Source organism: Rattus norvegicus, chromosome 15 (assembly GCF_021556685.1).
Source record: "Rattus norvegicus strain SHRSP/BbbUtx chromosome 15, alternate assembly SHRSP_T2T, whole genome shotgun sequence".
Lineage (NCBI taxonomy): Eukaryota > Metazoa > Chordata > Mammalia > Rodentia > Muridae > Rattus > Rattus norvegicus.
In genome coordinates, this window is record NC_141548.1 from 29,145,071 (window position 1) to 29,158,902 (window position 13,832).

General features: G+C 38.4%; 1 protein-coding gene and 1 pseudogene across 1 annotated transcript; one reads left to right on the top strand and one right to left on the bottom strand.

Annotated features, from left to right (window-relative positions):
• The first annotated feature begins 4,313 nt into the window (after positions 1-4,313).
• On the top strand, positions 4,314-5,240 carry Or4e2 (olfactory receptor family 4 subfamily E member 5). The gene has a single exon (NM_001000535.1). The coding sequence runs from the start codon at positions 4,314-4,316 to the stop codon at positions 5,238-5,240; it is 927 nt and encodes a 308-aa protein (NP_001000535.1).
• Positions 5,241-6,878: 1,638 nt separating this feature from the next.
• Positions 6,879-7,843, bottom strand: LOC148000927 (PEST proteolytic signal-containing nuclear protein pseudogene; annotated as a pseudogene).
• Positions 7,844-13,832: the final 5,989 nt, after the last annotated feature.

Here is a 13,832-nt window from a genome sequence, read left to right on the forward strand (position 1 = left end):
TTTCAAATAGAGGTCAGGTAGAAACAGACAAGGCATCAGACAGACGAATACAGTTTGGGGGTTTCTGATACAGTGACAGACACCAATAGGCTAAAACTGGGGAGTCTGGAAGTGAAGGCCTTTAATCAGTAGTGACTCAGTAGACAATTAGCAGGGTAATTGAAAAAAGGGACAATCATTAATGTCTGTGTTTGGAAGCCGCTGTGGGAACTCTAGGAAAAGCTAAACAGGCAAAGTAAAGGACCAAAGCTCAGTCCTTGCTGCCTCACTATGCATGCCTGGGCACAATCCTCGTGCCCAGTGGGGATTCTGGCCCTTTGGTTCTCCCGTCCCATTACAGAGTGCATGTCTATTAAGGTCATCTTGTGCCCCCAATATTTGGTTTCTTTACTGTTTTCTATTTGCAACATTATTTCCTTTTTTCAGCTAAGAAGTAGTTAGTGGGTTCTGTTTTTTGTGACAAGGACTTTGCTATATGGATAGAAAAATAAAATATTTCCCTTTCTTCAAGGAGTGCATGGTTAGGCCCCATTGTTCCTTAAAGGCCACTGCATGTTTGCTCGCTTATTTCTTGTTCAGTGTGTTCTAAGCAGCACGACACTGCGCTTTAGTGTGCAGGCTTTGGAAAGTTGGATCCCTCTTCCTCAACTTTCAGAGCTCTAGGACTATAGGTGTGTGCTACGACAGCCAGATGATGACTCTTTATTTTAAAAGAGCTATTATTAAGTCAGTAGATGAGGAATTCTTTCCTTCTCCCTCCCACCCCCAATCTCTCCCATATCTTCTGCTGAGTATCAAGCATAGGACCTTGTGTATGGTAAGTGAATGCTTGACCACAGGACTACACTGCAGCCCCAAAGAGGAATTTCTTAATTAACTTTGTTTTACCCAATAATTTGAATTTAATATTTTTTATTTAACAGTCTTACATTGCAAAGCACTATGTTTAACCTTTTCTGTGTTTGAAAGCATCCATAGACTGAGGATATAACTCACTGGTAGAATATTTGCCTAGTAGCATACATTAAATGGGTGCAATTGCCAGTGCCACTAAAAACACTAAATCAAAGCAAAATGGTTGTGTGGCTCGTGTCTTAGTGATGTAGAGATAACACCCAGCACAAGAGTATTTCTTTATAAAAGAGCTAGATATGTTTGCGCATGCCTGCAACTTCAGCACTATGGGGCTCAAATGGGAAGGTTGTATGGTCGAGGCCAGCTTGGGCTACAAAGAGAGTTCTAGGCTGGCCTAAGCAGCATTGTGAGACCATTTCACAAGACAACATAAAGATACAAACACATCATAATCCCTCAGACACAGAGAAGGAGAAAAAAAAAACTACTTGGAACTCTATGAAATCACCATATTTTAAAAGCTTTTCTCCATAAAAGTTTCAATATTCTGTTTTTAAAGCATGCCTTGTGTGTAAACGATTATAGAATATAACAAAAAAGTTAATAAAATCTTTGTATTCTCTTTAATCCTGTGCTTATGGAAGAAAATAATATTGAAATTTATATTCTTCAAATCTACTATTTTAGAAATATATGCAAGTAGAAATAATGAATATTTACATATGTTTGCATGTTTAAAAACATATATACATGTACACATATGCATATACAAATGTTTCTTGATTCCTTTCTTTGTCCCTTTCTTCTTCCCTCCATCCTTTTCAAGGACTCACACTATATTCATAATAGATTCTTTAGGACTTCCTTTGAAATTAGTTGTTTGAGGTCTTGACTATATGTTGAAATCACCAAGGAGAGGTGAATTAATTGTTTGAGGTGAGATTGGACATCAAAATTTATAAACATCATTTAAAACATCATTTATAAACAGCCATGTTGAGAACCACTGCCTTTGGCTACTACACATGCATCATTCATAGTTCGAGTGTATTCCATATAGTTCCTGTAGCAAAAGTCATTTACCCATGGGGCTCATTGGATAAGAGCACTGGATGCTCTTTCATAGGACCCTGGTTCGATTCCTAGCACCCACACAGCAGCTCATAACTGTCTGTAACTTAAGTTCCACAGATTCTTCTCTAGTCTTCAACTTCGCAGGCACACGCATGATACACAGACATACCCTCAGGTAAAACACACATACTCCTAAAATAAGATAAACATTAAGAAACTTAAAAAATCATTTATTTCTGTACTGATAAGCATTGCTTGTTTCCAGTACCTCATTTTACTAAAAATTATTTTAATAAGTGCCTTTAGTCCCCAGTTCCCAGTTCCCAGTTCCCTTAGTGCTATGAAATTCAGTCCTGAAAACAGGATTCCTTCATGTAGAAGTAGAGACATTAAAATTCTCTTCAGTACCAACTTATTTCCCACAAAAGGCCTTAAGAATACTGTCAGGAACTGTATGTAAAGGCTGAACCCGTTTTTCATGCTTTCGTCAGTGGGACAAAAGCAAGTGTGTTTGGTTTTATTTTCTAACTCTCCTGAATGACTGTCCCGTTTTTCATGCTTTCGTCAGTGTGTTTGGTTTTATTTTCTAACTCTCCTGAATGACTGTCCCTCAGACGTACATCTCCTTTGTGATTCCATTCCAGTGGTCTTTGGGTTTGTATTTTCAATGTGGCCATTTGTATTTTACTATCAAATTTTAAGGCTCTTTGAATAAGAGAATATTCTCCTTTTCTGTCCTATATGCTCTGACATTTTTTCCCGGTCTTCTTTTTGTCTTTTGATAACTTGATGGAGCACTAGCGTATAACAAAATGTTGAGGATATGCTATCATTCATCACCAGTATGTACTGCTTCAGTAGCTCTCGTGTCACCATCATTCCTAATGGGTGAGACAAGTCTAGTCAACTTCAGCCATTCATTCGGACTCCCTACACCCAACCCAATCCACGACTGCTAGGCTCCTTCGAATAGTAATAGATCTAAAATTCCTCTGTCTTTAGCTTTTTCTGTAGTTTGAACACTGTGTGAGCTTACCTTCCCCTAAGTGAAACACTTAGATCAAAGCTTCAATCTTGGATGATTTGTGATGGTAATCTTCTAAACTCTTGTAGTTTATGGTCACCCAACCAAAATGAACAATTAGGAACATTGCGATAGTTCTTGTATATAATATTTTCTGGCAGGAAACTTACGTTATAGAACTGAAAGAAACACACTTTGTGGCTTATTAGTTCAATTGAGAGGGCATGATTGGACTCACAATACCTAAGAAGTGAGTTTACTGCCAATAAGATACTTTTTTGCGAACCTACAAAGTGCAAGGCACCTGCAAAGTTCTGCCAGAGGTAAGTCACATGTGGTTGTTACATTTTGAAAAATATAATTTTTACAATTAAAATATAATTAAATTATTTCCCCCTTCCTTTTCCTTCATCTATACCCTGCCATATACTCTCCCTTTCTCCTTCCCAAATCAAATCCTCTTTTTCTTCATTATAATATATATGTATATAGATAATATTTATACATCGATATACAGATGTATAAATATGTAAACACAACTTGCTCAGTCTGTGAGTGTTTAGTGTTACCATGTATAAATAATTTCAGGGCTGGTCACTTTGTATTAGATAACCAAATAGGGGAAGACTATCTCTTCCACTCTCAGTATTCCTTAGTTGCTTGTAGTTCTTTGTTTATGACTGGGGCCCTGTGAGGTTCCCCCTTTCATGTTAGTGTGTCTATTGGTAGTGTACTTGTTCAGGTCTTGTTTAGTAGTCATATTGATGTATTATTGCTGATATGTATCAAGGGTGAAGCTTCTCTGTCATTTCTAGGAAACAGTATCTCACGGTTGGTTTCCTTGGTGCTCTGGCTTTTAAAATCTTTGTTACTTGTGTACTTTTAAAGAAATTTATGGGAATGAAAGCCAAATCTCCTACTTTCTTTTATAATTAAGTACCATAAAATAATTATGAAAGAGAAGCAGACTTTTATTGAATCAGGATAGATTTCCTAAAGTCAGTACTTTGAGATAGTTCAAAAATGAAGTAAAAAATGAATGGCATTTTAATAGATATAAAAGGACCCAACATTGACAAAAACAAAAGCCTGTTAAGGTTTTGAAGTTTAATTATCTTAATATAGAAGTCAAATAATGAGTGGTCTCAGTTGGAGTTTTATGATTTGGGAACAAATTGGATACTATTCTTGGTGGATTATTCTGAAATGAAAAGAACCAGGTAAAAACAGGATTTAAAATAACTTACATATTCATGCCAAGCCTCATAGAAAAACAGTCATTTCAATTACATCATCCCTGTATTACTCAGGATAATTTAAATTTACCCCCTCCCCCCAGGTCCTCTGGAACGCTCATTAGATGGGAGCTCTAAATCAAACAAGAGTGACTGAATTTGTCTTCCTGGGCCTCACTGACAACTGGGTGTTGGAGATTCTGTTTTTCATACCATTCACAGTCACTTATGTGTTAACACTTTTGGGGAATGTCCTCATTGTTGTCACCATCGTCTTCACTCCACGTCTCCACAATCCCATGTACTTCTTTCTGAGCAACCTGTCCTTCATTGACATCTGTCACTCATCTGTCACCGTGCCCAAGATGCTGGAGGGCTTGCTTTTAGTGAGGAAGACCATTTCCTTTGACAACTGCATCGCACAGCTCTTCTTCCTGCATCTCTTTGCTTGTGCTGAGATCTTTCTACTGACGATTATGGCGTACGATCGTTACGTGGCTATCTGTATCCCATTGCATTACCCCAATGTGATGAACATGAAGGTCTGTGTACAGCTTGTCTTCGCACTCTGGCTGGGGGGCACTGTTCATTCGCTTGTGCAGACCTTCTTGACTATTCGTCTACCCTACTGTGGCCCGAACACCATCGATAGCTACTTCTGTGACGTACCTCCTGTCATCAAGCTGGCCTGCACAGATACATACCTTACCGGGATTCTGATCGTGTCCAATAGTGGAACCATCTCCCTCGTATGTTTTCTAGCCTTGGTCACTTCCTACACAGTCATCCTGTTTTCTCTTCGAAAACAGTCAGCAGAAGGTCGTCGGAAAGCCCTGTCCACCTGCTCAGCCCACTTCATGGTGGTTGCCCTGTTCTTTGGGCCATGTATCTTCATCTATACTTGGCCAGATACCAGCTTCTCCATCGACAAGGTGGTATCCGTCTTCTACACAGTGGTCACCCCTTTGCTGAACCCTCTCATTTACACCTTGAGGAATGAGGAGGTGAAAACTTCCATGAAGCATCTCAGGCAGAGACGAATTTGCTCATGAAATCACGTGTGTGCATGTGCAGGGGGCCTTATGATGACAGTTGCAGTTGTGGCCACATCTTGAATGTGGAAATAACAAGTGCTCTTAAACACTGAGCCATTTCTCCACCCCGAAAATTCATTTTCTTAATAAAATACTCAGAAGATAAAAAGTTAAACATTTTGACTAAATTGATTATGACTTTTTATTTTTGTGGTTGATCCTTTCACATTGGAATCTGTCTACGTCCAAGCCTCAAAGATTTTTGACTGTTTTTTCTTTCTATAGTATAGAATAGAGTTTATTCAGAGTATGGGGAGCGGAGTTGAGGGAGTAGAGATAGAGAAAGGCAGAGAAACAGAGTAGAGGAGTAGAGGTTGGCAATGAGCACGTGGAGGATTTTGGGCTGTTTTACTTTACAAATTTCATAAATTTTCCCAAGTTTGACAAAATTTATTGTAATTTTAGTAAAGACACTCAGCTCAGTGGTCTCTCTCCATCTTGACCTCAGGTTAATTTGTTCTTTGAGTCAAGTAAAGAACATGTAGGAGAGATGTTATTTCAACAAACAGTAAAATGGACACATGGGCAGTTTGCGGACATAAAAGTTAATTTATGTATCTTGATATACTTAAATCACGCATGAACTAATAGTGCTAGTGTACATTTCCATCGTGGACTTGGGGGCTTATTAAGTAAACTAAATGTAGTGAATAATGTGTTAGGAACACCCGCAGGCTGCTTCTAGGAAGTCGTTACATTAAAGATTGCCTATCGTATAATCACCACCCATGAAACTCACCGAAACTGCCTCCAAAGTTAACATTCCAAGGGCATCTTATCATTTTGTTTGTCTGTGACTATTAAAGATGCATTAACTGTCACAGTTCCAAAGCCCATATACAATACAAAAGATACAAAACAAACCACCTAAATACAGAAATCTAAAAGCATATGTGATGAGAGACTCACAATGAAAATGTGTCTGAAGAAGCATTTCTGTCCTATTTCAGCCACTAAATGTGCCTTTGAAACCACTGCTCGGTATGTATATACTTAAAATAAGCCATGGAGTTGTACAAATAAGAAGTCCTGTGACTTCAATTCAAATTGTATCTAGTAAGTTAGTAACTTAAATGCTTCAAAAGTCACAGAAGGTGAGCTGCCTCATCTGTCTTCACACAATGTTATACCTTTTCCCTTTTTTGGTATTTAAATCTTTAAAAAAAAATAAAAGCCAGCCAAATTCTTAAGCAGTATACACACTGGTATTTTTTGGTGGTGTTTGTACTTTAAAAGAAACAGCTTCCTTAGTTTTGTCTCAAGTTCTGGTGGAAGTGCTTTATAAGAACTAGAATAGAAACCAAGAGAAGCACATTCAAGATACTGATTTACTTTGTAGCAAATAGTGTCCTTTGAAGACTCCTGAGGGGAGACAAGCTCCATAAAAGTGGGCTAGTTATAATACTCAATACATCATACAGGAGATTTTAAACAAAAAGCATCTTTTTTTAAAAGAGCAAAGCGTCTGTACCCATTGACAGAGAAGAAGTACTAGCATATGAAATGGCCCAGAACAAAGTGAAGTGCCCACAGGAAAAAGATTATTTTAATTGTATCTAAATTTACTTTCAGTCATAGTCTGGTAACATTGTCTTCTCAATCCAATACTCCCTCTCGGTAAGGCTGTTCCAGGGAGCCAGATAGTGAGGTAATGTGCGGAGAAGTCAGGAGAGGAACTGCTTTCAGTTTGAAGTAGGCAATAACTTTAGGTTTCCCTCTTAATGTGCTAATAGTTGTGTCTAAAAAAATATGCAATTCTTAGAAAGGTACCACTTCTGATTTCTTTATTATCTGTAACCCTTGGAAACTAATCATGGGAAACTACAAAATTAGCTAATGTCTTGAAATCTGTATATAAACCATACATTACCTCTAATTGCAAACTCTCATTTATTAGTGTACCACGCAACCTTAAAAAAAAAAACAGAAAAAAGGAAAAGAAAAAAGAAGAAAGAAAAACGGCTCCAAAGCTAGTCTTACACTATTCTTTACAAAAGGGAGACTGACTGCTCCTTCTAACTGCACCTGCCCACACCCCAATCTCAGAACATTTCACGCAATTGTCTTGGTCATGGACATTTCCAAGATGAGATTTTCTAATTCGCTCCCTCGGCTTCTGGTTACCGGAAAAGCCATGCTTTCCTTATTAAAGGAGTTTGTTCCGGCTGATGTTGGTGTGTCCCTTCCAATATTCTCCATCCTCATCTCTGCTTCTGGAGGCGTTTCTTCCGACTCATCATCTTCAGCTTCATTGCAAGCTGCTGCTACTGAAAGAGTTTTGGAGCAAGAGGTGTAACTGTTTCCTAATGGAGATGGCGGATGCTCTCCTTGCTGTCTGACTACCTATGGCAAATCCGAACTTGGACATCTTTCTTTGTAGGCTTTGTTGGGAGGTCTGCAGCTGACCACTTTTCAGCGTTGCGACTGGAACTTTGCCCTCCTTTACTGGAAGAAACAGTCTTAGTTTTCACAGGTTTTTCTGCTTCTTCTTCAGGTCCCCTGGAGGCTCCGGCTCCCTGCGGCTTCTCAGGCTTCTCCTCTTCCGCCTTCCGGTCCGCCATCTTCCCCACCGTGGCCTCCCAAATTTTATAATTTTACCTTTAAATTCTAGGTTTATAATGTTTTGGGTTTAGTTTTTGTACATGGTATGAAATAAGTTTGAGATTCATTTTATTCATCCATTGGCTTGATATGGCACAGTTTGAGATATTTATTTTATTATTAAATTACTTCTATTGAAAAAGACTTGGTCTTTCAAGAGTGGATTTCTTTTTTTATTAAATTATTTTATTTAAAAAAAATTATTTTATTTATTTACATTCCAAATGTTGTCCCCTTTTCTGGTCCCCCTTCCCAGAGTCCTTCACTTCCTCCTCCAATCCATTGCCTTTGATAGGGTGCTCCTCCAGGCACCCACATACCCACTCCCACCTCCTCCCCCTTCCCTGGGGCATTGGTCTCTATAGGCTTAGGAGCATTCTCTGTTCCTGAGGCCAGAGAAGGCAGTCTCCTGCTACATATCGGTTGGGTACATATCTGCTACATATCATGGTCTGTTGGGGCTACAGACCAGCCCATGTAGGCTCTTCGGTTGGTGGCTTAGTCTCTGGTAGCTCTGAGGGGTCCGGGTTAGTTGATACATGTTCTTCCTATGGGGTTACCATCCCCTTCAGGTCTTCAATCCCCCTAAGTCTTCCATAGGAGTCCCTGACCTCAGTCCAATGGCTTCGTTTGTAACTCTTTACATTGACTTTGATGTCTATACTTACATATGAGCATACTGTCTTGACTATTTTAGCTTTATAGTGGGCTTTTAGTGTGTTATGTGACTTCATTGGTCTTTCTCACAATGTTATGCATTTTCATGTGTATCTTGGGAAATGTTTTCTACAGAGGAAAATGTTGGATGGAATCTAGACTGTTGTCACATGATCTCAATAGACGACCTGGGAGAGAACTAAGCTGAAAAATATTCAACCTCAATCTGCTAATTTGAGAGGTCCTATTTTTTGTTTATGTTTTCTTTAGCTTCTTCATTAATCTTATCATTTGAATTTCTAATAAAACAGAGTTCATTAAGCTTATTTTGTTTTAATTTTGTTTTGTTTAATTTTATTTTGTTTCTTAAAAATATACACAGTGGATTTTATTCAATTGTAAAGAAGACTAAAATTTGTCAGATACAGGAATATAGATGGAGTGTAGATTACTATATTAAGTGACAGAAGCCTGAATTGGGCATGGTGGTGCATGCCTGTAACCTCATTTGGCATGGGGAGGCAGGAAGAACAGGAGTTCAAGGCCAGCCATGGCTATGTTGTGAGTTTGAAGTCAGCCTGAGTTTCATGAGGCCTGTCTAAAAAACAAAAGCAAGGCAGAGTTGAAATACAAATAATCACATATTTTCACTTATACATGAACTTCCATAGACAAAAAAAAATCCCGATGTAAATAAGACAGATCGATGAACACTTTATAGGAGGAATCTAAAAGAACAGAGTGATGGGAACAAGCAAGGTAGGAAAGGGGGAAGAAACAACTATCTCACCATTTTTCTCCCATGGTTTCTCATATGTACACACACACATATATATGAGCTAAGAATATATATATGAATATATATGAATATATTGCATATGGTTATCAGAATGAGAAGTGGGGCAAAAGAGGGGAAATACAATGACATGAATTTATGAAAATGGTGCAATGGAATCCCACTTGCACATTAAATAAAGAATAAAGTATAAAAACAAGACACATTTTTCTTATTAACTTGTCTACCATTATTATAGTCTTAATTTTCAAGCTGTTAGGGTTATAGTGTCTTTTCTCTCATCATAGACGCTGGGTATTCTAACAGTGGTTGTGTGCACACCAGAGAGGCAGAGAGCCATGTAGGTTCAGTCCATGAAGCTGATGCCTCAGCAGCACCAATTCAGTGCTGAAAAGCCAGGAAGGTCCCTGGATAGTCATTGGCATTGAGTCTAACACAGAAGGAGAAAGACACTGAAGTTTGATGTTAGCATTACAGGCTCAGGGAAGCAGTGAAGGCAGGAAGGAACTAGTGTTTTACTTTATTGATTGTTATTATTAATTTCATTTTTCATGTTTGTCGTTAATATGCAGTTACATATGTTATCTTTATTCTGTTGACATTGTTAAATGCAATCACAAGTTGGGCTAGACAAAATCTTTCCCTTCTCTTTCCTGTCCCCTTCCTACTTCACCTCCTCCTTCCTTTCCCTGTTCGTCTTTTGATAGAGATTGAACACAAGGCTTTACAGATGTTGGCAAGCCCTCCACAAGTGAGCTGCTGTACTTCAGATCTTCTGTAAGGTTTTAAGTCTTTCACTTTGGTAACAGCATCATCTTTTAATAAGAGGTTTGCATCTCCCTTTCTGATCTGTGTCATATTTGTTTTTTTTTCTTTCTGTCTTATTGTGCTGACTGGTTTCTATAGGTTTTTGTAGTACAGGCAGCTTTGTGCTTAAGTGAGGAGGAAGCTTTCAATAGTTTATAAAGTATAGAGTTGGGGCCAGAGAAACTTCTCAGAGGTTAAGAGCGCTGCTGTTCTTCCAGAGGACCTGAGTTTGGTTCCTGGCAGTCACATGATGGCTCACAACCACATATAACTCATTCCAAGGGGTCTGACATCATCGTTCTTTTTCCAATGACGTCACTCTCATTGGTGAGAGATGGAATCTCAATGTAGCTTTAAGTTTTATTTCTCTGATGACTATTGTTGTGGGACATTTTTAAAAATATTTATTGACTACTTGTATCATATCTTTTGAGAATGGTTTGTTCATTTCATTAGCCCATTAATTGATTTTTTCTTTAGTTTTTCGAGTTCTTGGTGTATTCTAGATATAAACCCTCTCTGGCAGATGCAAAGTTGGCAAAAATTTCTTCCATTTTGTAGTCTGTCTCTTTTTACATAATAATGGTTTCCTGGTTGTGCAGAAGTGTTTAACTTCATGAGGATTCATCAAGCATTAGCGTTATTTTCCGAGTGACTACAGGAGTCCTATTCAGAAAATCATTCCCCATCCCTGTATCTTCAAATGAATTCTTTACTTTCTCCTCTAACAGCTTTGGAGCTGATTTTTTTGTATATGATGAGATGTAGGTATCTAATTTCATTCTTCTACCTAGAAATATGTAGTTACTAGCATCATTTATTGAAGAGACTATCTTTCCTTCAATGTATACTTCTGAAATTTTTGTTTAAAAAAATCAGGTGTCTGTTGATGTGTGGGCTTATATTTGGCTCCTCTATTCTGTTCCATCCATCTACATGTCTGGTTATTTGCTTATATTAGACTGTCTTTGTTACTTATGGCTCTGTAATAAACTTGACTCAGGTATGTGACACCGACAGCATTATTCCTTTTATTCAGGCTCGCTTTGGGTGTTTGGTGTATTTTGTACTTCCACATGAATTTTAAGATTATATTTTATATATATATATATATATATATATATATATATATATATATATATATATATATGAAGAATGGCATTGAGATTTTTATGAGGACTACACAAGCCTGAAGACTGCTTTTGGTAGACTAGCGTTTCATATTATTTATTCCTGCAGTCAACACACGTGAAAGCAGCATCTCTAACTTCTAGAATGGTTTTCAATTTATTTTTTGTAGTTTAATATTTTCATTGTAGAAATGTGTCACTTTGTGGGTATGTCATTGTTTTTGTTTTTCTTTTCTTCCTAAGCATATTTGTGATTGAGGATACTGAATTTTTGTATCTTAATTTTGTATCTTTCCACCTTGCTGAAAGTTTCAATCAGCTCTAAAAGTTTTCTGGTAGAGTCTTTAGGGTCCTTTATAGATAGAATCACATCATCTGCAAATAAAGGTATTTTGACCTCTTTTCCCAATTGTGTCCCCTTTATTTCCTTTTCTTCTTCTATTGTTCTATCTGTGACTTCATCAAACACCATGTTGAGTTGAACTGGAGAGAGCAGGCAACCTTGTTTTGTCCTTCTTTTCGTGTATTTGGTATAATATTTGCTAATATAAAATTTGGCTATGCTTTTGTTGTATAAAGCCTTTATTATGTTAAGGCATGTTCTTTTGATTTATGACTTTTCAGGGATTGTCATCATGAAGGGATGCTGGATTTTGTAAGAAGACTTTTCTGAATCTATTGGTCATCACTTTAGTCTTAGTCTATTGCTGTGAAGAGACACTATGACCATGGTAACTCTTATAAAGGGAAACATTTAATTGGGGCTGGCTTTCAGTTTCAGAGATTTAGACCATTATCATCATGGCAGGAAGCATCGTACCATGCAGGCATGGAGAGGAGCTGAGAGTTCTACGTTACAATTGGCAGGCAGCAGGAATAGAGAGAACCAATGAGCCTGACTTGGGTTTCTGAAATCTCAAAGCCAGTTGCATATTTCTTCTAATAAGACAACACTTCCTAATCCCTCCCAAGTAGTGGCACCTTTTGATGACCTAGAATTTAGACATGTGTGTCTGGGGGGACCATTCTTACTCTGTTTAACTGTTTAAAGGCCAAAGTCTCTAATACTCATGGCAGTCTCTTAACTCTAACCGTCTGTAAAATCAAAATTATAAAGTGCATCATGTACTTCCACTATTCGATGACACAGAATATATATTACCCTTCCGAAATGTAGGACATGGAGAACAGTGAGGAAATGCTGGGCCAAAGGAAGACCTAAAATTAGCAATTCTAAATTCTGCATCGTCATGTTTGATATCAAAGCACTCTAAGAATCTCCAACTCCTTTCAGCCTTGTCTCTCTTGGCTGGTTCTACACTTGGTCTGCAGCTTTCCTTGGCTCATACTCTGGTATCTCCAACATCTTGAGGTCTCCAATACAATCCAGGCTTCACTTTCACAGTTACACACAATGGCCTTTCTTGGCCTCTATGCAGGGACACTCCTGACACATGCTGGGCCTCCGCAACTTTTATTAGTTGTAGAGCGAGATTCTAAACCACTTTCTTGTGTCCGTGACCAGAACCACATGGTGGAAGCTGCCAAGTTCTCCTACATTTTCACAGCTTTCTGTTTTGGATGTTTCTTCCACTGCTTAAGCTTTCCTTTCATTTTTTTTTCCCCACAAGTTGGAAGCTTAGCTGGGTGGAGTCTTTCCCCTAGGCTATCACTCCCTTCATTGCCATTTAGCTTAAAACTTAACCTTTTTAATCTCCTTGATCCCTGACCTAGTTCCATATACTTTCTTGTCTTCTTATTCTCTTCAATACAATATATTTTGTATTGTTCCTCGCTCAGCTTGTTCCTTTTAAAATTATAGGTCTGCATAAGAGTGGCCGTTAATAACCAAGTAACACAGTTGTAATTAGGCTGTCTTGAAATTTCCTCTGCCAAGTGCTTCAATTTAACCTCAGGCAGATTCCTCCTCCTCCTCCTCCTCCTCCTCCTCCTCCTCCTCCTCCTCCTCCTCTTCCTCCTCCTCCTCCTTCTCCTCCTCCTCCTCCTCCTCCTTCTTCTTTTCGGGACAAGGGCAGAAAGCAGTCACATTCCTAGTCAAAATTTCCCAAGCATGGTCTCTAGGCCACTTACTAATATTCTTCTACTCTGAAACTTCTTGAGCTGGGTTATCATAATTTACATTTCCTCAGCACCAGTGTCTTCCACACTCCTACTAGTGTGGCCCATTAAGCTCCACTTAAAGTGTTTAACTGCTTTCCTAATCCAAAGTCCCAAAGTTCACATTCTACCTACAAGAAGCATGGTCAGGCCTGTTGTAGCCATACTCAATACTTCCGGTAGCAACTTCAATCTTAGTCAATTTTTTTATTGCTGTGAAGAGACACCATGTTTTTGGCAACTCTTACAAGAGAAAGCATGTAATTGGAGTTTATTAAAGTTTCAGAGGTTTAGTTAGCTACTAGCATGGCAGGAAGCATGGTAACATGTTAAAGAGTTCTATATCTGGATCCACAGGCAGCAGGGAGAGAGAGAGAGAGAGAGAGAGAGAGAGAGAGAGAGAGAGAGAGAGAGAGAGAGATGGACTAGTCTAGTTTGGGA

Bases quoted from the DNA above. Each gene is read 5' to 3' on its own strand.
- Or4e2 (NM_001000535.1), top strand. From the start codon at position 4,314: ATGGGAGCTCTAAATCAAACAAGAGTGACTGAATTTGTCTTCCTGGGC.